The 27,702-nt window shown below is 32.0% G+C and overlaps 2 protein-coding genes across 6 annotated transcripts in view; one reads left to right on the top strand and one right to left on the bottom strand.

Annotated features, from left to right (window-relative positions):
• Window positions 1-19,800, bottom strand: part of LOC128888046 (beta-1 adrenergic receptor-like) — a 253,522-nt gene extending 233,722 nt beyond the window's left edge. Inside the window, exons 1-2 of the mRNA XM_054144658.1 lie at window positions 19,123-19,800; window positions 14,853-15,030 (exon numbers count right to left, since the gene is read on the bottom strand). The gene's annotated coding sequence lies outside the window, so the exon portion shown is untranslated. The remainder of the gene's footprint in view (window positions 1-14,852; window positions 15,031-19,122) is intronic.
• Window positions 2,023-27,702, top strand: part of LOC128887993 (MATH and LRR domain-containing protein PFE0570w-like) — a 39,555-nt gene continuing 13,875 nt past the window's right edge. For 3 of the 5 annotated variants that reach the window (XM_054144547.1, XM_054144546.1, XM_054144545.1), the window contains exons 1-6: window positions 23,783-23,991; window positions 25,317-25,488; window positions 26,367-26,484; window positions 26,576-26,720; window positions 26,852-26,939; window positions 27,312-27,681. In XM_054144547.1, coding sequence (XP_054000522.1) covers window positions 23,931-23,991; window positions 25,317-25,488; window positions 26,367-26,484; window positions 26,576-26,720; window positions 26,852-26,939; window positions 27,312-27,681 — 954 coding nt within the window. In that variant the 5' untranslated portion in view covers window positions 23,783-23,930. The other 2 variants (XM_054144548.1, XM_054144549.1) reach the window with 2 other exon arrangements.

Below are 27,702 nucleotides of genomic sequence, written 5' to 3'. Positions count from 1 at the left end.
ATTTTTTTAAATACTTTTAAAAAATTCAGTTTTCATTTTTTTTAATCGCAATATAATTCATATTCTTGGGAGACATGTCAACAATTTAAGAAAAAAGTTTTATTGATTTCAAATGACAATTGTGACCTCTAGAATTTCAAAGATTTCTCTGTGAAATGAGATGGAAATCAGAACAATGATTTTCATTGATCAGAACAATGAGATGAAAATCAGAACAATGTCAAAGATTTCTCTGTGAAATGAGATAAAAATCAAAAACAATGAAATCTCAAAGATTTCTCTGTGAAATGAGATGAAAATATTAACAGATTTCACGCTCGTCGTAAGAATCAAAAGATTGAAAATGAAACTCAATAAAAAGCTTTTCTCCGTTAGCAACTCTCGTATTCCAGTATCTCATATCTATCCATTTGTCTCTGTCTCTATCCATGCTTCATTGTATGCCATAAACGTTAAGTTAAAGCTACTGAATATATTTTCTTTGCTGCTTCAGCAACTATAAACTCTTGCTTCCAATAGTGACGGAAAAGTACTCGAATCTCAAAATTTTCCATGATTTTAGTAAAACAAAAAAAGGTTAAACGATCAATAAATCAACGCAGGCAATACTTAAATATGAAGGAGCTTTTCAAAAGTCACAAAACGATATATAACACTTGTTTATAAAATAATTTTAGTGTCATCAAAAAATTGCACAAACTAAAAAGCGTCAAAAACGCACGAACTTTTGATTCATCCTAATATTTAGCCTCCTAATATTCTTCACCCCTTAAATACTGATTGACTCTTGTTCAGATTTTTATTGGATTATTGGATCTGTGTGAAAGATCGTAAGGACTGGTTTATGCTTCCCCCTGTATTAAATACACGGACAACTTTGTTTTTCTAAATAGAATACTATAATATAATACTATATTTTTTATACAAAAATATGGTAGACTATCGAATTATGAATAAAAAAGTAATTTCACTTTATAATAAGAAAAGTTTAGTATAATCAAATTCTTAAATAAGATAGAAAGCTGCAATTTTTGTTTTATTAATAAATTAAAAATTTTCTTATATCCTATTACTACTTATATCCTATTCGTAAACATGTAAAATATTCTTAAAGCGTTTTATTTTTAATTTCTAATCCCTACAGGTAGACAATTGTATAAATACCAGCACTTACAGTGAGTGTAGAAAGTATTCGTACACCGATCAATTCCCCCCAAAAATTTGTGTGAAATTGTAGTTTCTTAACTTCTTTTTTTATAATCAATGATATTTTAAATATTCTCGGAAGTCTCTAAGATAGATATATATAGATATATATAGTCCAAACAACATTTACTAGTCAATATAATTTGTGATGTTAACAAAAAAAAATGCGAAAAGTGGGTAAAAGTATAGAAGCAATAAGTATTTGTACGATTCTTATGACGAACCATTTACAGTAGAGTTTGTAACGTAAACACATTAGTTTGTTGCTCCATACGAATTAGAAAACATCAAATTTCCAGTAAAGTACTTTTAAAAATGACTCTAATAAAAGAATGGAAGAAGATCCCACTTCGAATAACTAATAATTTATTTAATTTAATGCTTAGAAGAGTAGCAATAATTATAAAATCAAAAGGAAATCCCACGAAGGAAGTATTATATACTTGTAAATTAATGTAAATTTCTTTTTTTTTTAACGAAGTTTTAAAAATTAAACAGTTGTACGAATACTTATTGCTTCAATATTTCTATCGATTAATTGTTTTTTTCTTGTTAATTTTGCAACTTACATAAATAACTATTACTTTTGTAATCTATCTATTCTAGAGATTTTCGAGAATGTGTAGAATGTCATTGTTTATAAAAAATAAGTTAATAAATTACAATTTTACATAGTTTCTTTTGGAAATTGATCGGTATGCGAATACTTTCTACACTCACTGTATACGACAGCAGAATTTTAAACGGCCCGCAATGTGTTTTACACGTTTAGGCCGAACACACACGGGCGCAACCGATTTGAAATTAGTGTTGCAAACCGTTTGCGCTCTTTGTTTTACCTACTCCACTATCTTTGTTTTACCTACACAGTAGATCCACCATAGATCCACGTAGTCGCATGCAACTAGTTTCAGAGTGGTTTGAAACTGATCAGTTGCGTCCGTGTGCGATCGGCTTTACGCGTATGTTGAGTCAGAAACGAATTTACAAGTGAAACGTAATCAAAAACCAGTTTACGATCGGATGTAAAATTTTTATTCGTTATTCGGGAATAAAATCCGCCCAACTCTGCCTGTGCCAATAATTCTATGACTCATTGCAAGCGTGAGAGACACTGGGCGGCAGTTGGCACCAAGACGTATCATCGGACGCGTCGCGTTTGATTTTAAAAGCGTCGCGATTAATAAACAGTAACCAATGACAACCAACGTTGGCTCGATCGCGAAGAAAATGCTACAACGAATATTATTATCCGTGGACCAACAAAATTCGTCGAATTGGACCGTTATACCTCGACGTATTTACTTTCGCGAAACGAATGGTCCTCGATCGTGACAAAAACGTTGAGCGGACTCTTTCGTTGGATGGTGGTATTAATGGCCCTGGGCGATTCGCGCTGCGAGTGGTATGAGTCAATTATCATTGCATATAGTGTAGCCGTTCGGATAACGCCGGAATTTGCGTTAGGTGTGCGATACGTATGAACTTGTACGTCAGTGTCAGAAACTCCGGTACTTTCGTTTCCTCGATGTCGGATAAAGTTTCTCTCGTAGCGCGGTTCAACGGACGTACCGCGATGTTCGTTTCCGGATCACGGTGTATTCACAAAGTTCAACTCCCAACGGGACCTAACCTCTTTTGGAGACGCATCGCAGTGACTCCAAACGACGTTATCGATGCGCTCGATCGATTGCGGCCCGTGGATTCCAGACACGTCTCGCCGACCAAACGAATGGATACGCAAGAACGTACGGACTTTTTACTAGTTCCGAGACACAATTGTTCGCCGATTGTTACATCTTCTTTAAACGGCGAACGACCTTCGAACTAGTATAACATTGAATTCAAGAATCTGTTCTAAATCAATAACGTTTGTTGTTTCAAAGTATTCGTAAATATCGTGAAAAATACGTGAAAATGACGTTCGATGTGATTGCTTGTAAAAGAGGAATTTTGCTCAAGAATGTAAAAGGAACGCGATCAAAGCGTATTATGTGTGGTAATGCGGTATAGGAGTAAGTCAATAGAATCCAGTGTCATTGGAGAGTATTTGGAGATAAAAGCCATTGTGAAGCGAGGCGAATATCGACTGCGTTTGATTGTCACCGGATCGTGTGGACAAAGTGTCAGTGTGTGAAGTGTCTATTTGAGGTTAGACCACCCATTGCCGAACCACGTGCGGGCAGACATGCATGGCGCGGACTTCAAAAATGGTAAGTTAATACACTCTTGTATTTCGGGAATAAAAGACGAATAAAGGATGAACAATCATTGGATAGATTACATTTTCCTCGATACTGATTCATCTTTAATGGTACGGGTACCATTTAATCGCGTCGTAATTAGCGTGTAAATGCTGCGTAATGATCAGAAATGATTAAACCGTGTATCTATGAAATTTTTATTCCTTCGAGTTTCTTAATAGCTTCTTCTTTTCTTTATCTTAGTTTTATTGTTAAAATATAGTAATGAGTAATGATAGATTATTGCAATACAATTTTTAACTTCTCGACAGTTTTGCTTTACACAAGTTTCAGCTATATAAGTAATAAATTTGAAAGGTTTGAAATTTCAAATAACAAACATTTACTCCGAAGAAAACGAGATTTTATTAATCCTTGTTTTCGAAATGTTTAACTAATTAAAACTTATATGTTGGAACATAATAAAATCTAAAAATTACCAAAGACAATATCGTTAACTAATAATTGTATACCAAGTAATAATTTCAATGATTAAAAAATGAACAACATTTTATTAGTTATGTACCTATGTATGTAACATATATAATATTCATGTTTGAACTAACAAAACTGCTCGGTGAAATAAATTTTAAGAAAACTTTACAGTATATGTTACTTTTTACTGTATACTGTTTACTGTAGCGGGAATTTTAAACATTCGAAAGTAATTAACTTTTAATTAAGCAATATCACAGACAAATCTCTTCCTACAATCGATCTGAAAAATTGCAATTATATAATTAACAAACAAATAAAATGAATTTAAGAGATAAATATTAATCCGTGAAAGAATATGTGGTAAATGTAATATAAAATGTAAATTAATCACGAGGTCAGTAAAATTGTTTACGTATTGCGAGTACCGCTTGTACAATGTAGAGTCTCAGCAAATTTCTGAGTGTATACTCTGTTAGCAGGTTTTTGCATGTAAACAGTATTAGAGCTTGTGATATTAAAAACCAGAGTTTTGTAAACTTCAGCTTCCTGCGAACCCCTCCAATAAAGAACAATTTTTATGAATCCCTTGAGGGAAAATTATATTCTACTTTTTTTAACGTAATTAACAAAAATTGCTTAAATATAGATACACATTGAAAGAATTCTTATTTTGTTCATAACTACAATGTAATGTAAATAGTTTTACATGGAAACAAATAGATACAAACTTTTCAACTACTCTTCAATACAAAAATGTATAACTATATTAATTTAAATAAATTTTAAATATAAATTTCGAATATAAACTCGTTAAATTTGTTCGTATTTCTTTGATATTGTACATTGTTTTAATAAAAAAAATGTGTAAAAGTTTAAGATAAAAAGAATTGAACCATTTAAATTGAATATACATTTTTAAATTATAAATGCAATGTATTTAACATTATTCTCAAGCATGTCTAAGAAAAGTAAAGTATAGTTCCACTTTAAGAGGATGCGCCAAAAGTTTTTCTTTATTGAGGTCACCTGGAAATGAAACTTGGGAAAACCTTAAAAAGATAACTGTCTTATTTTCGTTCACAAAATTTAATATTAAATTTTATTTATATTTCCATTTAATTAAATTTTGTTTGCACGCACGATCATTCCATCACTGGTTGCACTGAAATTGTTGTGACGTCCGACATCTGCTACGTCAGTAGCTTATCTGAAATATCTGAAAAAAGCAAAAACTGCTTCTAACATGAAACTTTTACACGCGAGCAGTTACAGGACATAGTCAAAGTTAATGTATTCAGAACCAAGAGATACGCTCAAGGTACGAGCAGTCAAGGGTAATGAGGTGGAAGTATTTGGAGTAAAAATCTATATGAAATTGTAGAATCCTAGTATGTATACGTTTACATAGCCGGGGCGAGTTTAAATATCTAGCCATTTATGTTCCAATACATATGGATTGGCTTGAACCAGTGGTTCTCAACGTAAGCGATATCGCCTCATAGAATCAAATATTATTAAATTTTGGAAACATCATCAACCTCAAGGTTCTCATTTGAAGTCAAAATTTCATATACAATGGGTATAGAATGTATTCGTACACCGATCAATTTCCCGGAAAACTTCTGCGTGAAATTGTAGTTTCTTAACTTCTTTTTTTTATAATCAATGATTATAAAATAAACCTGCTAACAGAGTATACACTCAGAAATGTGCTGAGACTGTTTACATTCTGAATTTACATTTTATATTACATTTACCACATATTCTTTCACGGATTAATATTTATCTCTTAAATTTATTTTATTTGTTTGTTAATTATATAATTGCAATTTTCTAGATCGATTGTAGGAAGAGATTTGTCTCTGATATTGCTTAATTAAAAGTTAATTACTTTCGAATGTTTAAAATTCCCGCTACAGTAAACAGTATACAGTAAAAAGTAACATATACTGTAAGGTTTTCTTAAAATTTATTTCACTGAACAGTTTTGTTAGTTCAAACATGAATATTATATATGTTACATACATAGGTACGTAACTAATAAAATGTTGTTCATTTTTTAATCATTGAAATTATTACTTGGTATACAATTATTAGTTAACGATATTGTCTTTGGTAATTTTTAGATTTTATTATGTTCCAACATATAAGTTTTAATTAGTTAAACATTTCGAAAACAAGGATTAATAAAATCTCGTTTTCTTCGGAGTAAATGTTTGTATTTCAAATTTCAAACTTTTCAAACGTATTACTTACAGTGAGTGTAGAATGTATTCGTACACCGATCAATTTCCCGGAAAACTTCTGCGTGAAATTGTAGTTTCTTAACTTCTTTTTTTTATAATCAATGATATTCCACATATTCTCGGAAATCTCTAGAATATAGTTCAAACAACAATTATTAGTTTATATAATTTGCGAAATTAACAAGAAAATACGAAAAATTGGTAGAAATATAGAAGCACCGAGTATTTGTACGATTCTTATGACGAACCATTTACAGTAGAGTTTGTAACGTAAACACATTAGTTTATTGCTCCGTACGAATTAGAAAACATCAAATTACCATTAAAGTACTTTTAAAAATGGCTCTAATAGAGGAATTGAAGAAGATCCCATTTCGAATAACTAATAATTTAGTTAATCTAATGCTGGGAAGAGTTGCAATAATTATAAAATCAAAAGGAAATCCCACGAAGGAAATATTATATACTTGTAAATTTATGTAAATTTCTTTTTTTTTTTAATGAAGTTTTAAAAATTATTATTATTATTGCTTCAATATTTCTATCGATTAATTGTTTTTTTCTTGTTAATTTTGCAACTTACATAAATAGCTATTTCTTTCTATCTATTCTAGAGATTTCCGAGAATGTGTAGAATGTCATTGTTTATAAAAAATAAGTTAATAAATTACAATTTTACATAGTTTCTTTTGGAAATTGATCGGTATGCGAATACTTTCTACACCCACTGTAGCTTATTATTTATATGCTATGTTAATATTCTAGAAAATATTTGATTTTCCTGTATCTTACGTTTTTGTGTGTCAATTTAAATTTATACTACTTTTATTTCTTTTAAATATCTTTGTTTATATCTTACTAATGCCTGGCATAGATTATTTTGGGAATTATTCTGGAATTTTAAGATCTTAAATATAAAAGGGAACAAATTGGGCGTTTAGACTGAAAAAGTTGAGAAACGCTTGGTTAAAAGGTGCAAGAAAGAGTTGAATTCGCAAGACGTGACGTGGTCTGAAACGTTATACTTGAACACGCACCAAACCCGCATGAAATTTGATCGTTTTAACGCTTAGAGGACCATGCGGGATCCACTGGGTATCCTAGCCTCGTTAATTCGTCAAGAATTCATTGATTTCGTTGAAATAATGTTGGTTATTTTATCTAAGGTATTCTTTTTTTTAATCTCTTTAATCCTAAAAAAATGTTTGTATTGGAAAAAAATTCTTTATTTGTTGCATCAAATTTCATAAACATTCATTCCACAATTTCGTTATTAGTGATTCAGATACATTTACTCGAATATATTTCGGAGTATTTAATTTTGTTAAACGAATTGCAGACGGTATTATAAATCAATTGCTATAACTATATCTTGAATATTCGATGATAGCAAAGGCAATGTACTAGTGCATTGATAACGAATAAAAGGAGACAATTATTGTAAAATTACAAAAATATTTCCTAGTGGTCTATAGACAATAGTAGTTATAAAATATACTTGAATTAAAATTATAATTAAATTAATTCATATTTAATTTAATTGAAATTAAATTATAACGTAATTAGACCTTTATAAGAGCATAGGAATATGTTTAAACGAATGTGGTCACAAAATGTATGATTTCGATACCTTAAATGTACTCCTGATGCATATAAATATGAATCGCTTCTATTTTGATAAACAATTACTTATCATTCTCTTTGATCAATCGCGCGCTGCAGCAATATAATACTGTACATTAAAGTGATCGATATTCAGGCGCAGTTAAATGAAGCTAAGCCGCTTCAGCCTTTTAGACCAATTTGTGAATACAAAAAGAGATCACTTATCACTTGACCCTTATATCGTCTTCAGTGATTGTATAGGGCATATACAGGGTGTCTTGCTTAACTCTTGCATCTTATATACCTCGCATGTTTCTTATGATACAGAACAATGTTAGGCGAAAACATTGTATGGTTTGGAAGGAGACATACTATCATAAACAAAATAATTGTTTTAAGATTATATTTTTCACGATTCCAAAGTCACTGGCATTTTTTCAAAACGGGATACGTTATTTTCATTATCATAATATTAGAGCCGATGAGAAAACAAATTCAAGCATGTATAATGACTTTATGAGGAGTTATTAAAATCATACTCCAATGTCCGCAGTTAACATATTATACATGTTTGAATTGGTTCATATCAGTTACAATATTACAGTAATGAAAATACCCCAGCCCACTTAAGGGAGTATCCTGAATTAGGTCTAAAAAAAGCGGTTCTTCGTGAATTTTTTTAGAATGAAAAAAAATAATTAACTCTATCGAACTTTTTTATCTTATTTTTATACATATTTAAGTAGTCTGTACAAATTTTGTCAACAAGAAATATTCAAATTCAGTGAACTGCGGCACATTTGTAGAGCACCTCACAATTAAAACCTCCTATCGGCGGGAAAGATTCAGGTCGTAATTTTGGCTTGACACAAAAGAAAACAAAAGAAATTTTCATTTTTATACATTTTTCTTCTATGTGAACCAAGAAAAACCCACAAAAATGGTGAAATGTGTCATTACTGCAAGTTTGGAAAAAAGAACGAGTTCTTTGGGTGAAAAAAATCACTTTAATTCGATAAATAAGTTGTTTAACATTTTTTGTATGAATGTTTTTATTTCACATAGAAGAAGAATGTATGAAAATGAAAATTTCTTTTGGTTTTTTTGTGTCAAACCAAAATTACGACCTGAATCTTTCCCGCCGATAGGAGGTTTTAATCGTGATGTGCCCTACAAATGTGCGTCACAGTCGACTCAATTTGAATATTTCTTGTTGACAAAATTTGTACAGACTACTTAAATATATATGAAAATAAGATAAAAAAGTTCGATAGAGTTAATTATTTTTTTTCATTCTAAAAAAATTCACGAAAAACCGCTTTTTTAAGACCTCCTAATTCAGGATACAATGACACTCGAGAGAGCAGGCCATATCCTAAACTTTCTCTCTTCTTATTCTGCAGCGACAGATATACAGATATTCTCGGTACATTTATTTTTGTAATAAAATGAAAGGTTGAATTGTAGCAAATATTCCAACAGAGAAACATATCGCAAAATTAATGTGATACATTTGTTCATATTTCAAAGAGGTTTCTCAAGTCATTGAAAAATTATATTTCAGTATCCATATACTTTTTATGTATATTATTTATGATATTTATATCAATTTTGATATTAATTGCACATTTATTGCGAAGTTATTATAATATATCATAAAATAAATATCTAAAATAGTTGTGACCTCACAGAATAAACATTTGAGAAATCCTGGTCCATATTATTTCGTTGTTGATAATGTGTATGACATAATTTAGCATGAAGTGCGCGAATGTCGCGAGACATTTGATAACGGCTAAAATAATCATGATTTCATCTGCATCCGTGATATAGAATAATTTGTTCAAGTGACCTCGACCATAAATCATGCTACTGATACGATATCAAGCACGCCTTCTACCTCCTACTTACATCGTATTGGCTTGACTCTTTTATCTGAAAGACAAAGTAATCAGGTGGTATAAGATTACATAATATGGATATATGTTGTTCAAGAAAACGATAACTATTTTAAAAGATTTTAAATGTTAAGGGAGTATTCTAATCTATTGCGCCAATTTTCAAATACTCTTATGAATATTTTTTTTTTTTTTTTTTTTTTTTTAATTTAATTAATTATTTTAATAGTGTGACGATAATTCTTATATTTATTCAAAAGTAACTGGATTATCATTATGCAATAAAAAGCCCTTTATTAACTATATGAAACCTATGTCATTTCTGTTTCATACTCTTTAAAGACTTGAAATTATATGCAATGTTAAATAATACATGGACGAATAGTGTGTACCAATTTATATGGGCCATAAATCTTGAATTGCAAGAGGAAAGCAACGGGTAAATTGCTGTAAAATGAAAGTACTACAGCTGGTATTATGAACACATATTCCATTTGTTTGATTAAAATCGAGGATTAACCGATATTCCCCCCCATTCGTCATACAACAATTATTTGAACGTTCCTGCGATGGCTGATTCAAAAATTTATTGGTACAATAAACGTATATTACCACTTCGATGAATAAACGATTACCAATCGATTAAACAGGAGTGGAATATTCATTGCCAATCGATCAGGACAATTTCACAATTTTCATCGTTTTCGCGAATAAATTGTTAATCCTGAGTTTATTTGTAGAATTAAAAAGATTAAATTTGAATAAATACTATGATCCCAATATTAAACGAAATTTCATAACACCTCTTATCGTCTTTGCGAGTTGAATATTAGCGTTGTTTTAATACGAAAAATTAAGAAAATAACAGTTTGTGTAATTGCTTGCTTATTAGTCAATGTGAATATTTATTACAGTCTCTGTAAGCTTGATACTTATTAAATGTAACCTTGTAGGGGGCCCTTTTCGGTATAATCTACGAATGTAATTCGTAAAATTTCAAAAGGAATTCAATTTTCTTATCTGAATATAAGAATTATTTATAATTTGACTTCGTTACATAAACATAAACATAAACATAAACGGAATTAATACTAGCAAACGTAGAAACAAAATATGGAATAAAGTATTTGCATTGGTTAAATTTGGCCAAAATTCAAGAATTCAAATATTATTAACCTCGTTGGAAAATATCAGGAATTTATTAAACAAGACTTGATGATAACCTAAGTAAAGTTACTAATAACCCTCGATTGTCAAAAGAAAGTAATCATTTTTTTGGACTTTGTACTTCCATACAAATTTGATATATGTATATAAAATCTAAAATATGTTTATTTTATATTGTATATAAATATAATTATAATTTTATATACAACATAAAATAAACATATTCTAGATTTTATGTACATATATCAAATTTGTATGGAGGTATATAAACATAACTAAAAACAATTTACGAAAACTTACTGTAGGAAACACCTGATAAATCAAAGATTTACGTGTGAAATGAATTTAAATATTACCAAATTACCTTTAAAACATACCTACAATTTTCTGAAAGTTACAGAAACATTGCATATATTCTTCTCTACAAAACAAAATATCTCAAGAAACACTTAATAGTTAGTCTCTTAATGTGGATTTCCCCCTTACTTGGGACACCCTATTTATGCAGATTTTCTGAGCGAGTTTACGAAATAACATCTGCGATCTATACGAAAATTCATTAACGACTCGGGGCGGTGCTCGTTATTTTTAAAGTCGTTGAAACTGATTGTGTCCGTATCTTCGAGGGTCTCTCTGAAAAGTTTCATACTAAAAGTTATCGGCGCCCTGTTTGAACAGTTTTTTAACTCGACAGATTTAAAACGGTTGAACTGCGATACCAACTTGCGAACAACTTCGAAATCGTCATCGATCCGGATGGTCGAGTTTTTCGTCCGGAATAGTTTTCATGCTGCCACTCAACCAGTGTCGATAAAAACTTTCCTTTCGAGCTGTATGTACGGAACAATTTTTCGTTACTCGATGGATATATTCTGGATTATCAAAAATAAGAAAGGTTGGTCTCCCCTGAATATATATATATTCTTGGTCGATTGCATTCGAATGTCCCTCGGGAGCATCGTGAGTCTATCAGATTTTTCAAAAATGTTTCTTTCAAGTTTCCACTTCCATAAAGTTAAAGTTACAATTGGCATGTAAAAGCAAATCAAAATATACGAGCTACAGGCGCTAATCTTTTAACTACACATGTATCATTAAATTTTAGTACTTTTGCTTTCAATTTAATTAAAGGTAGCTTGAATATTAGGGGGACCAGAAAATAATGTCGTTTCTGCGAATGCAAATACTTGTTTATTATTTACCAGCTCACCGTGTACCAATCAATTTTTATCGATCAGGTATTGAACATTTGCACACTAGATGCCAATCCACGCTAGAGGACAATTATATAATTGATTAAAAATAGAAACATATTATAAATTTATTTGTTTGAATTTAATGTAAAAGAAACGACATTACTTTCTGGTCCCCCTAATATAACATTAATTAACGTAGATTTCAATCTCATCTGTTACCTATGATTTCTGTTATAAACATAGAAGTTACTTTTTATTTCAAAAGAAGAGGGTGACCGAAAATAACAAATACATGTGTGTATATACACTTGGATTTAAAGTTGAGACAGTATAAATCAATAAAGTGCGTAAACAAGCAACGACTTGCAGTTCATATACATTGTCAAATACATTGTTGACTGAACAGGATCACGCTTGTTTAGTGGATCTACAAGCCTTTGATGTTAGTAAATTAATTATAAACCACCATACCCGATCGCCAACATGGGACATGTTTCAGGGCGCAAAATTTAATAGAATACACGTTCTTAATTAAATTCTAAATATAATACCCGCAGTAGCTGTATAAAATTTCTAGCAAATATGAACGTGAAGTTACATTTAAAACATATTTTTCAATTCGAGTGGTATGTACACGTTGGAAATTAATTGTAAAAAGACTATATCCATTAGCAAACGTTACAAGAATATTTCTACTACGTATTTCCTTCGCCATTATTTATAGCCCAGAATATTGGGATTCACCCCATTTTCCTTCGTTGGGCCTAGAATCCCAAACGAGACCTTCCGTAACGATTTCAAGAACCGCATGGTGCTTACTGCATCAATGGGACCGCCTGGGGCCGAACCGAGTTTTCTCCTTGAAAATTAGCAAACTTTGAAGCGCTATAGCTTGAAAACTAATAAAAATCCGGTAAATACAAGGTGCGGCAGAAATAACTCCCACATTTTAAAAAACGATTGAAAAAAAATGCTACGAGATAACACCAGATACTTTTTATTTCTTAAATTTAGATATAAAAAAGTTTTTTTTACTTGATGTTTTAAAAATTATGTCGTTCCAATGGTGGCCCTTTACGGGCGATACACATTTCGAGTCGTTCTTGAAAGTTTTCCATCACTCTCGCTAGCATTTTGTGGGAAATTGTTTCAATTTCCTTTTGGATGGCCTCCTTTAGTTCATTCAAGGACCAAGGACGATGTTTGACAACCTCATCCTTGAAGTATCCCCACAGGAAAAAGTCACATGGATTTAAATCCACCGAGTTACGGTGGCCACGGAACTCTTTCCCGTAAAGAAATCACTCGACCCGGAAATACCATTTGCAAAATTTCGCGCTGACGACGCCCTGTATGGACCGTACCTCGGCGGATTTAAATCCATGTTACTTTTTTCTGTGGGGATACCTCAAGGCCGAGGTTTTCAAACATCGTCCTTGGTCCTTGAATGAACTAAAGGAGCCCATCCAAGAGGAAATTGTTTCAATTTGCCACGAAATGCTAGCGAGAGTGATGGAAATCTTTCAAGAACGACTCGAAATGTGTATCGCCCGTAAAGGGCCACCATTTGGACGACATAATTTTTAAAACATCAAGTAAAAAAAACTTTTTTATATCTAGATTTAAGAAATAAAAAGTATCTGGTGTTATCTCGTAGCATTTTTTTTCAATCGTTTTTTAAAATGTGGGAGTTATTTCTGCCGCACCCTGTACATTAAAGCTTAATGAATTCATCTTGAAAAGTACTATCGCATGGTATAAAAAAAAATATATAGTTCCATTTGAAAAACGAAACTTGACCATCATATATGAGCCCCACTTTACCATGCAATTTCCATATTTGAAATTTTGCATTTGGCTGATAGTTTTGGAGTTAGAGCTCCGTATCACTTAGGGTGAGACATTATGTCTCTCAGATACCCATCCCCCTCGCTGCCAGCCCATTCTTATTTCTTTTGCCCGTAGTTTCACCCGAGTAGCCCCGACCACCGGTGTAATATGATCCTCACCGATTGATACGCTTCTGTCGAGTGTTTTTTTTTTCTCGGACCTCTTTCTCCTTTCACTATCTGTCCTTTTCTACGTTCGACGCTCGACTCGAGTCAAGTGTAAACACATAAAAACACTCGAGTGCAATGTTTTGGGTCTCTGATTTTGCATGCCTCCTTCAGTCGTTACTGTATCTTCTAATGTTTTGCCAACAAACTTCGAGTGTAGAGAAGGACAGCGAATGAAGAAGAGGACGGAGCGACATGCGAAAATGGCGACCAACATCGGGATTATTTCGCTGAGACAATATGTAGTAAATATGTTGCGAATTACGTCGTGTTTGGTCTCATTTTAATCAGAAAAATGTCAGGAATATGATGGTAACAGTTTTACAACAATGACGGTAATAATAAAAAAAAGGTTGATCGTTGCATTAGCATTGTCTCATAGAGATACCGATCCCGGATCATGTTACTGTCCATTTATCGTAGAGAAACTAATTGTAAAATTGTAGTGCATGTTAGGAAACTGTTGAATTATATATTATATATGTCTAGTATATATTATATATTATATATAATGTATAATTCAACAGTTTCCTTACATGCACTACAATAAATACATTACATATATACATTATTGTATATTATATATGTATACATATGCTGGGTTAGGTCATATACATATACATTATGTATACTGTATGTTTTGTTTACTGTATGTTTTGTTTACTGTAGTCACTTCAAATATCTTAATACATATTACTCATTGTGAGTCTACATAATACATCGACCATAAATAACGAGTCGAATTCTATTCGAATTGCAATCTACAAAGCACGCAACAACAATAAATAGTACTTACCATATAGTTAGCATCCAGCAACGAATCCTCTTCTGTCCAGGAATTTATTTGATCAAACTTTCAGTGTTAACGCATTTATTCTGTTCGTTTATCAACACATACTATTCGCACGGAAGCCTGACTGTCCAATTTCTTCGTAGAATTATTTTTATCACATAAAACGTACGTAACTGGTTCACTAACATAAACACTTGTGTCGGTGTCAACAATGAATTATGAGAAATGAAACATTGAGATTGAACTCGAACAGATATTGAACGATTGAACAGATTTACACCTTTTTCGTGCATCTTCACTCTCACGTGCATAATACACAATTCTAGCTAGGATTCGCTCTCGCTGATTCGGAGGCTATGAAATGATTTGATAATTCAAACCATTTTGAAACTACTCAGAATTTTATATGGTATCAGGAAACGGATGAAGTAGATACTTGTTCGCTTCCATTAATGGGAAATTACGTTTCTTTGAATGCTTCTATATTTTTCTATGTAACTGGCTAGCAAAAATAATAGCATCAATCAAAAGACTGCAGATTTTTATTCGAATTCATATTTTTACAGATTCAGATAGAGACTTGAAATTTAAATGAAACTATATGTTATCTTCTAAACAGTGTAACCTGCCCATTTTTTTTTTATTTTTTTTTTTAAAGAGATTTCAGGTCACTAGCGTGTTTTTCTTTTTTAATGGGATGAGGTATTTTTACTGCAATTTTTGTGGATAACTATTGCCACATAGAATCACTTTTATTAATAAATTAGTTTGCCCCTCTTTCCTCTAAGTACAAAAATACAATTGTATGCATGATAAATATGCATTGACTTTGGTCGTTTTAGTATTACTTTCTACATCTATTTCTTTTACATGTATGCAATGCAAGTTAAAACGTGTCTCGTGACTAAATTGATTTCGTACACTCCCGCTCATAAGTATATGGACACTTCGTCAATTAGAATGACTATCTAAAATGTAGTTAGGAATCTATTAATAAATATCTACTACACATTACTACACATTCGAATAGTATAAAATTTTTATTTGTAACATAAATATGTTCCTTAATGTTTAAAGATTTATATATAAACCAAACATCATTACAAGTCTGTGGATTTTATGCATATTCTATGTTCAATATATTCCGCAATTAATATAGTAATATTATTATTTCATTTTTCGTAAGTGCACGTACTTTTTGTTTATGTTTAGCATATGTTTATTATATTAGTAAATGCATAAAATCGACAGTCTAATCGTTACAATAAATTACATGCTTGTTAACTTGCGTTATTTAATAAGACGTGATTCCTGTTTGCACGTTTCGTAACGAAATGGCTCCGAGTGCAAAGGGTTAAATTTTCTTAAATACACGTCCGAAACAGAATTTGGCAACAAATAATTGTACGATATTAATTTATGGTGTACATTAATTATTCACTGAAAGTAACAAATATGTGTCCACGTATTTATGGACGGGGGTGTACGCAGAATGGAATGTGCTTACAACAATTATAGCATGCAGATCCCGATTGATGGGGTCAGGTAAATTACAAAACGTGCATGCCTCGCATAAGCGTTTTTTGCGGAATCAACAGGTCAAATCCGAGACAAATCCTTACTCCCCGATAGACCTGTCGAGCTGTAACGTACTTTAACGAAGCGAAGAAGAAAAGGAAACAAAAGATAATCGTTCGTAGCAGTGAGGCCAGGAGGGAAGTCTCTGAATCGAGTAATTCACTGAATGCTTATCAGACTTATGCATCTTTTATTCGTGCATTAATGCCGACTCGTTTTGAACTGCAGCCAACGTACGTAGTTCATTAAAGAGGGATGCCACGTTGGACACGTGAAAATCGTAGCTATATTCAACAGTTCTTTCTTTACCGAAACAATTGACCCGATAGAAGATCTGTTTGCTGAGGGTTTACCATACATATATTGCATAATACAAAAATAATTTTTATTTAGATTTTGTTTTAAATAAAATAGCAATACTGGAACCATTGTACAAGCCTTTTTCAAATGACTCTAGTCAGTGTAGAGGGGTTCTCAGGTATGGTTAGGCTTAAAATAAATAAAAAATATTCTCATTTTCTACGTGATATGTATTGTGGAAGTGTGTACTGATTTTTCAAAATATCAATTTTTGTAAGAATGGTGAACATTTGAAAAACAGAGTCTCGTTTTTAGCACAAAATTTATATGTAAACCATGTTTTCTTGCAGATCCTTTAGTAGATTGTTCATATTTTCAAGAATCTTTTCTATTTTTTAGTGAAAGTTTGTGCGTTATATCTGGAAACATATCTCTTTCGAATATAGAAACACTGATTATAAAATACATCGACCGAGTACAGAACAAATTTCGTGAAGGAGTAATTCTGGAAGGAAGATTTCTCTGTAAAATGAATTGAAAAAATTACCAAATGTACTTTAAAACATACCTACAACATTTTCTATGAACGTACCTAAATTGAGAAAAAATTAAGTAAATTTTTCTGTGCAGAAAGCAATGACGAAATACAGTAAATATATGGCCTCTTAATGTGGTTTCCCCCCTTAAAGAGTTCGAGAAAATAGCATCGTATCGATCGTGCTCGACGAACGTGCAATTAAAAAGTTATAATCACTCTTTTAACGTCATTCAACAAAACTCTCGTGAACGTATGCCACAGTGCCAAGCATCGCTATCCTCATTCACTCGTGTCATACACTCTCTCTATGCGACACAAGGGAGGTTCTCCAATCCCCACCCCTCCACACACCTTTCTCACACACCTTTCTCACTACCTCTTCTCTCCCCTATCGCTCACCCGCGCCCAGCCTCACGCACATTGTCTCTCCCCTTTCGTCTGGATTCTACCCTTCCCTCTTTACGCTCATTCTCACAATGCATTACTCCCTTTTCTCCCTCCTCAGTCCGACTATCCTTTTTTCTTTTTTGCGCATAAATAATAACGGCACGCTCGAAACGGCGAAGTGAAAAAAAGCCCAGTTAACGTAATATTGCTCTTACGTCATCGTTGGAGCAACTGCTGTGGTAGAAAAAATCGTGCGGTCGTATACCAGAGGTGCACAATGAACCAATTCGTCCCTTTCATTCGGAGATGAGCGAAATTCCTATTTTTTTTATCCATTAATCGTCCGATACAAATTAGAATTTTCATTATAGAGTGATACTATGTTGCTGTACAATATAATTAGTGCAATAAATAGATAACTACATAGTGTCTTTAATCGTCATCTATTATTCAAGTAAAATTTTGCCCATCTCTGATTTCAGAAGCAAATTTAAAAATCCAAAAATCTGTATGAATAATATAATGAAAAATATATTAGGGTGTAATGACTCGTTTCCGTCGGAAATCTAATCAAAGTCTTCATCTATGTAACATTGAATTATTGTGTTTTATTTTAGTAAGTTGTAAACAAATGAAATGTTATTTATTTATTTATTTCTCTTACAATTTTATCTATACGTATATATTTGATAAATAAATTGTATAAAAATAATTATAGAATAAATTATTTTACGATAATTTTATAATAGATATATATGTGTGTGTATGTGTGTATATAGTTAATATTTTTAAATATAAATATACATACATATAATATATAAAATATATATATTTGACAAATAAATTATTTGTATAAAAATGATCATGGGATAAATTGTTTCACTATAATTTCATAACGGAATTAAATTTATTATTAGATATAAAAAGTATTACAAAAGAAATAACGTGAAAATCTAAAAAGAAAAAAATTGTTTGTTATTCCGTTTCATTTATTTCACAAATACATATAACTTGAATGTTTTTATTCATCTGAGGGGGGGTTTATGTAAATGCTGCAGTGGTTCAAGTGTCGTTTATATAGTAAACAACGTCTAGCCGTCAGCCAGCCACCTGTGTCCTTTTGGGCGTAAGCGACATTTCGCGCTCAAATTTCTAGGAAACACATTTCAATTATTTTAATAAAACCTTTCAACGTTCAACTTTTCAAACTATTAACGTAACAGAGATCTCTAAGGATAAACCTGAGATTCTTCAAATTTCTTAAAAGACTTCTCGATTAAAAGCCGCGTTTAAACGAAACGAACACAAGTGGCTGCCGGAGTGTTAAACACCGAAATGTCATTGCTCGCGACTACCGAACAATTCACAACATACTCTCAATGATATCCTATACTTGACAACAGCAACGACAAGAAAATAGTAAACACGATTACTAATTTTAAATGATTATTTTATTTTGTTATGGCCCACCAGCGAGTAATGTTGTGCACCACTGCTATACACCCTTGCCGTGTTATGTCATTCTCCTTTGTGCAGGTTCATAGCTGGTCGTTTCCTCGGGTCGCGGTCACATCCCCTTTCCTTTCCGTGACCGTGCCTCTCCCGTGCAAACGAGAGACCCAGTCGTGGCCACAGAGAGGAGATGCATTTCGGACGCATTTCGCGGGACACGTGAACCACTGGATGGAAAGGACAGAGACAGCGACAGCGACAGCGGTGAAACGATGTTGTCAAGCGTAAACGAACATGCGAATGTCGAGATCGAGAAAGACAGATAATCGTCGGCGGGGAGGGGAGGGAGAGAGAGAGGGTGCGGGGGTGTGTTGAAGGAGAAGAAGAGAGGGAAAGAGCAAGGTACACTGTACATGTTTCTGTCTCTGTCTCTCTCTCCCTGTCTCCCTTTCGTCGCGCACCAAACCGATCGGCGATGTGTAGCCGCGTGCGCCGCCACGATGGCCGATCGGAAGAGACGGAAGTCAAGAAGACGATAACGAAAGCGACAAACAACAACGACGACGACGACGACGACGAAGACGAGAAAATTAAAAAAAAAAATATATATATATATATATATCGTGGCCTCTCGTCAAACCCACGTCGACACGACGCTTGACGTCGGGGCTGCTCTGGGCGTCGCGGCGCTCACACATCGGCTCACTGAGCCCGAGGTGGGCGACACCGCCGGCACGCAGGATCGCGGCTGCGGCCGACAAGGACCGAGAGACCAAGCCGAGCTTTCCAGATATTCGTGCGCATGCGCCCTCGGCGCCCGCACGTCGCTGTTGAATCAATTTTTAGCTGTTGAAAGTTCCCGTTCGGATTTCGGATCGATTGCTTTCAATTCGCGAACACGATTTGTTTTTGAGAACTATGTACTCGACGAACTTGTTTTGCACCCTTTGGTTGTTCATTGATCGATGCTGTTTTAACGTATAGACACTTCCACGGGGGTCAACAAGTTAAGAGTCCACATGCTAATTCATGTCACGTATTAAAATTAAAGAAATTCAATTTTGTTTTCTTTTAGCAATACGTATGTTCCTCGATATTCACAAATTCAAATGAATCAAATAACATTGCAATACATTATTGAGAATCACCGCCTGTAAAAGAAACCCCTGTGTACCAAGTTTCATCCAAATCCAGTCACTTTTTGCATTTTGTGCCGCCATATTGAATCCACCATTTTGAATTTCTAAATTCTTAGTTCAGATTTGAAATAAGCGCCACCAAAAACCCTTGTATACCATGTTTCATCAAAATCCAGTCACTTTTTGCATTTTGTGCCGCCATATTAAATCCACCATTTTGAATTTCTAAATTCTTAGTTCAGATTTGAAATGAGCACCACCAAAAACCCTTGTATAGCAAGTTTCATAAAAATCATTGAAAGGAACTCATTAAGTATTCAACACAAACTATGTAAAGGTGATTGTTGTGTGAATTTCTTCTAAGAAATACTACGTTAGACACTGTGTTTACTATTTTACTACTCTACTACTTAATGCGTACGCATTTCCAGGAATTTGTGTAATTCAATGGATTAGTTATTCATTCATTATTGTCTATTAAATAGCCTATTAAATACGAAATTTTGAAGCGTCGTAATTCGGTGTTAAATCGTCCGATTTAATTCTAACAAAAATCAAATTGAAGGCCGGAATTACTACTATTTATTACGTAGTTATTGTCATTGTTAACTACTCTTAAACAATTGTTTTATTTTGATTACTTTAATGACAAACTTCATCTCTACTAACAATAAGTTTCATTCGAAATCTCGAGTTATAGTTTGCATACTTCCCTTATTAGTACAATATTTTCCATACACGCAACAAGTAAAGCAACAATTTCATGACAAGTCAGATCTAAAGGATTAACGTTAAGGATTACAATTAACTTTTTAGAGCTCAATTTTTAGTCTCTATTCAAGAATCGTATTAATTTGTAGATTGTAACATCAACATATATATTTGATGTCTGTATAAAGTAGTTATGAAATGTTAGGTACATTTGAGATAGGGATATCAATGGTCTTGAGATATGTTGCGAAGGTCAATGTCCTTAGCAATTTCACTTTCATCCCTCAACCTCGGTTTCAGAGATACAGACACGCAAAACTAGTTTTATATAAATGTGGGTCACCTCCCGAATTCAATGTACTCATATTTCATATCGATATGTATATCTGCGTGTATTCGAGTGTATTTTAAAGAAAAGTTGAAAGCGAGGGAGAAGCAAAGCTCCCACCCTAAAAATTGATCCCCTATCTTGACTTACTTCTGTTTTCACGTTGAACTTTTATTTTAAAACGATAGGTTAAGGTGGGATCTATTTTTTCAGGAAGGGAGCTTAGAGAAAGGGCGGAGCCCTTTAACAACACACACACGCGTGCAGATATTGATTTATATATACACATACACGTATATTACACTCGGGAACTGATGCGTGTCTCTACATAATTACTTCCATCTTTTATGTCTGCGTTGGAAACCATGAGAGACCACCAATTACTTAATTTTGAAAAGTTGATCGGTACGCTCGCTCCTACGAGATATGACGAAATCAAGGTCATCTGCGATCTCGAACGCACTTAAAACTTTAGAAATACGCAAAATATCTTCATATAAAAGTTGTTTCGTTTCGTAGGGGACATACGATGTATGAAATACTTCTAAAGCTCAGTTGCTCGATTGACTTCGAAGATACCAAGGACACCTTCGATATCTTCGTTAAAAACAATATTGGCGATAAATAGATTACGAACGTTTATCCAAATTCATATTTTCGCAGACACAGAAAAAGAATTAAGACTTAAATGAAAGTATGTTTTCCATCCTAAACGGTATAATATGTATATTATTATTTTATATATTTTTGCATTTATGTGCACTTATGAAATAAACATCCTGTAATACGCGATGCAATAAAGGAGATATCAGGATTGTAAGTTCAATATATATTGCAAATGCTTAAATATAGCACTTAATTACACCATTATTATCTTTATGAGACTATTAGCAGTAGATTAGCGAAAACGAGTACAAATGCAATCTCGTTCAGACTGATTCTAATAATACGTTGTTCTTCGTTAGGAACTAATCATTCCTTAACAATAGGAATGATGAACTAATCATTCCTTAACAATAGGAATGATGAACTAATCATTCCTTAACAATAGGAATGATTAGTAAATAGGAATAATTAAGAAAACATCATCAATTCATTGACAATTGCTGAATAAAGATGTACTATGAAAAATAAAAAATAAAAATTTTCATTAGCTGATGAAATTCGATTTCACGTGCGTGCCATATTGCTCTCGTGTATAACTGGTTCAATTGTCTAGGGAAAAATTTAATCGTTTAACGAAGAAATACTGTATCCTCTCGAAAATCCACTAACTCAATTATTCTGTATAATGTTGATATATCGTGGAGCGAATTGGTGAACGCAAATCAATTTTACTTCGTAGCGATTGAAATTACCGAAATTATAGAGATTTATATAAATCTCAAAATAGTTATATCAATGTACATTTTTAATCATTGTTGAGTCGAAGTGGTTTGAAATCATATAATCAAATATGAACTATCAATTAGTAGCAAATAAGGGTTTAATCAGAAATTTGATTAAAGATTATTTCGTGTACGTAATATTTCAATTATTTAATTTTAATTATTTGTCCTTTCCGAAAATATCGTTTATACATAAATAAATTTTACACTTTATTAGTTTTTGTAAATAAACAATGTTTTTTTATACAGGGCCTACAGTTAATTATCAAAACGTGAATAATTCAAACATATCTCTGTTTGATACTACTCTCGTACATAAAAAGGTTAAGTTTAAAGAAGAATACCTCACTTCTTGTATTACCTTTTCTATTAAATAATCATAATCACTTTAATTTTCTCAGTCAAGATAATATTTTTTATCAAATTATTTATGAAACTGAAGTAGGAAATGGGGAAGTAGTAGATCACAAATGTTGATCATGAAGTGTAACTACAAATAATTATCTATTAATTATCTCTCGAATAAATTTCATTCAAAAGCGAATCTGTCCTTTAACTTCGTCACGTTTTATTTCAAGATTGCAATTGCATTTTTGCAGCAAACAATATTCTGAAGACAATTCAGACGAAAACCACGGGACACACGTATTCACTTACACCGTACATGCGTGTATATGCAAACCCATGTGTTGCAATTACTTAATTGCTGAATTCCGATTGGGTCCTTGTACAAAAGTAGGGATAGCGGTGTTCCCCGTTCATGATTTGCGCGCTACACGTTTGGTGAATGGCCATTGGCTAAATTATCTGAACGGCCAACGAATCAGCCGTTGAGTTGCGAACCCTTGCTGCTTTCAACTCTCGAAAGAACGTTGATATATTACAATTTTACCGTTTAAAGTATGATCTTAAAAAGTAATCTATCGTTTTCTAATTTGAAACAATTGTTCCGTTCGTGAAAATAGTATATAAACGAATGAAGCCAAAGTGAAAGAAAAGATATATTGCAATTTGAACTGCGTCGTACCATGAGAATCTTAACACAAGGGTGTACAGGGGAGCTTGGTAACAGTGGGGTGCAGGGGGCGCACTCTCGCGGTGGCTGCATCAAACGCCAGTGTCAATATGGCCGTTGACGAGAGCGCAGTGTGCGAAGAGACGCGGTCGCGGTAGTTCCTTCGGTCTCTTAATATGAGTTACACAGCGGTAGGAAAAAACGATTTTACGTAATACTAACAATCTAATAAAAACTCGAGGAAAATGAATTGTCTTGCGGAAGATCGAATAAGCAGCATGCAGAGCCAGAAGGCTCTCGTGCAAGGTACGTGTCTATCGTGTTTGTTAAAAGTGCTTTTTTCGAACCGTACTACTGTTTACGAATATTTAGTGGCAGAACCACGCTAAACCCTTCGCACGCAGCTTCCTCGAGGCGCGTTCGATCGATTTGCCGCTACATTTATTGGCATTGCCATTCTGTGATTGTCAACTGAATCCATAGAGTACGCAAATGAGATCTTTGAATAGCCATACGACACTCTTTGGTGATAGTAATAGAAATTCTCTGTGAAACGTCGACTTTGTGTTCAGTGTGCAAACGCGTGTGTGAAATCTCGCAGAATATCTAACGAATGCATTCCATTCTCACCAAAGATACTTTTCAGTTAATTTCGATGAAAATTTTCATTTACCTTGTATACATTGATTTTAATAATGCTACTAATCTAAAATTTTGTATTCTTTTTTTGTTTTTTTTTTTTTGGTTTTTTTTTTTTAAAGATTCTTCACTAATAATTTCAGAATATAAAGTATTTTCATATGTATCAGAGTTTCCTACAAACCATTACCGTCAACTTTTAAAGAGATGCATACAAATTTAACACGTTGCAAACAATAGGCTTCGTATACATGCCGTTTTCATCTACGATTACATTGTGTGTCGTCGATTTGTTTTACTTATTATTGCTATTGTTCTTTTCATTCAGAATAATTCTAAAATTTGCTAAACGAGTTTTGTATCTTTTCACCCTTCTGTGAAAGTTTCATTCTATAATAGTACGAATGTTTAAAAAGAATTCACCTTGTCGTATTTAAATTAAAAACTTATTAAAACAATATTGTACAAAACAAAAATGAATATAATATTAAAAATTAATGTTGAACGTGATATCGTGTGAAAAATTTATTTGTGGTGTTGTGAAATTCATTTGGAAGCATTTAAACATCCACGTGTGGAAGAATAGTTATGTGAGAAAATTGGAAAGCGTGTTCGGGAAATTATTACTTAGGCGTATACGTTTCCGTCTTAGACGAATAAATTTTTTATTGAATACATTTTTCACGATAAAGCCTAAAATATACAAAGTTATTACATTCGATCTATTCGATAGAAAATTTTTTTTGAATATTAAAAATGTGTTGTGTGTCGTAGTTACTCAGCACAATTACATCATTCAATTCGCACATTTAATTTGAAATTCGATTTACTGCTTTCGTTACATTAAATGCATGATATTTGATTTTAATGAAACTGTTAATTGATTGCTTGATGTATGACCATTTTTTTTTTTTTTTTTTTTTTTTGTAAAATTATTGTTGTAAGCTTTTTAACGGAGTATCCTTTAGCCAAGTTTATTTGTCAATATACAGATACCAAAAGGGAAATGATTATTGATGGAAGGCCAAAATTAAACAATGACGGACTAAAGTCGTCGATTACTGATTTATTTCCTTGGATGTTAGAATTTAAAAAAATGTGCAGGTGTATACATACAGAGAAAAGTATGGCATCTTTAACAGAACTTATGGAATTTTATGTGAGGTAATGCTTAATAATACTGCACATTAACTTTAATACTACTTTCAAGTTACCAGTAACATTTTTATGGAGAACTGGTATAGAAGACAATATAAAATATGTATATATTTAGTTACATGTAAAGATTATTCTTATCTCTATGTGATTTTTACATAAGTAAAAGCTGAAGTCAACATTTTTTTTTATGTATTGATAAATAAAAAATTCTCTTTAGTTGCGAAATTAATAAATATTAAGTAGTTGGCAATAATATGAAATATTTAAAGTATTTCATGCACAAAATATTAATTTTATATAAGTGTTAAATAATCAGAATAGAATAGTATCACTTAGGTACTTCAGGAATAGTAATTTTGAATTGACATTAATTACTTTTTATTAAGGGATAAATAGTACAAAGAATAAGTAATAATATAACAAAACAAAAGGTTCTCTATATATTCATTAAATAATACTGCAGAAGTATATACATTATATTATGTACATAATTTGCATTTTTTTAAATAAATTCAAATTCAGTTTGTTTAATAATAAACAGTAATCTATTGTTCTTTGACAATGAAAGTATGTAGCACTATCGATTACATGATTTAAAAAATGTTATCTGCATTAAGATTATTAACTCATGTAAAACAAGGTTGAAACAATTTACTTCTAATAAATTTTTACTTTATTAATATAAATTGATTAGAATATATGTATTTCACAATTATATATTTACATTAAACACAGTCAAGTAAGTGAAAATGATAAGTTCCACAATATTTTATAATATGACTTCTAATGTTTAAATCTTAGTAAAAATGCATAGAATATTAGAAGTTTCTTGTATTATATTTTGTAAAGTTTATATAATGTTATAGTATATAATTTTCTTACAGAAATGTAAGTATCAGTGTAAATGAATGTTATACAAGGCCTTTAAAAGTTACAAAATTGAAGGATTCTATAAGTGAGACCTTATTGTTATTCATGTACATATATCGTGAGCTTTCTGAGGTAAGCAGCTACTCTTACAATTTTAGTTAATTGAATGTTCATATTTCTTACTATTTATATTAACATGAATTAACAAACTTTCATCTTTTAGAATTGCAGTAAATCCATTTATTTAAATAATATGTCAGACTTATTAGCTCTATACATAGATATGGAACTGAAAGCATCTAGAAAAAGTAAAGAGGATCATGAGAAAATTTCTGCAAGACTCACTACTTGTCTTTATGTTTATCTAGGTATGATAATATTAATGTCATTTTTTTAATTTAGTTATTTGAAAAATAACTAATACAAGTATTATATACATGCATGTATAAAGTTCTACACTTCTATAATGTTTTTCTTAAAAGAAATATATTTCTTTCAGAACATTCCACTGAACATTTATTAGACACTTTAATGAAAATACAATTTATGTGTCGAAATTATCATCACATTTTAGATCCAATAATAATGTAAGTATGAAATACAAATTGAGTCAATTCAGTTTTAAAGTTTTTCATTTTACTTTGTTTATTCAAATTGGAAGTAAATTTTATTATTTATTTGTAATTAAATTAATTTGTTTTTCTATCATTCATTTTTCTTAAATGAGAATTTAGTTTAAATATGCTGTATAATTAAACAAATATCTTTCAAATGAAAAGAAAACCATGTATTATGTTACATTTGACTACATATATTAGTAATTTGAAGTAATTGGAAGAAATCATCTTTTGTCTATTATATTTTCACATCATTTACACTATTTAAAACTTTTAATTAATGAAATTATATGTTTATTGTTTTGTAATTGTTAGTCTACACTTTATTATACTGTCCTTCAGGAAAATCATGAAAAATATTCCTCTGCATCCTGAATCAAATATTATGTACATTCGTTACTTTCTTATTTATCGTTTATGGAGAAAAATAAATGGAGATGTAGCTGTACGGAATCAGATAATTACTACAGCAATTAAATCTCTGGGTCCGGTGCCATTTACGTTCTCACCATGTATATTAGAAGATGTATTACCAAAAGTGCCAAAGAGTCAACCAAATTTTACCAAAACTCTACTGCAGCATAAATTTGATGTTAAAAAGCATTGTGAACTCTTCATACAATACTGCAGAGAAAGCCATGGAGGTGTACGCCAGAATAAGAATGGATGTGCAGCTTCCATTGAATCGTCCAGTAGAATTAATTCTCAAACGGTATTTATTTATTTATTGCGT

Source organism: Hylaeus anthracinus, unplaced genomic scaffold, assembly GCF_026225885.1.
Source record: "Hylaeus anthracinus isolate JK02 unplaced genomic scaffold, UHH_iyHylAnth1.0_haploid 11989, whole genome shotgun sequence".
Lineage (NCBI taxonomy): Eukaryota > Metazoa > Arthropoda > Insecta > Hymenoptera > Colletidae > Hylaeus > Hylaeus anthracinus.
This window is presented reverse-complemented; position numbering and strand designations above follow the sequence as displayed.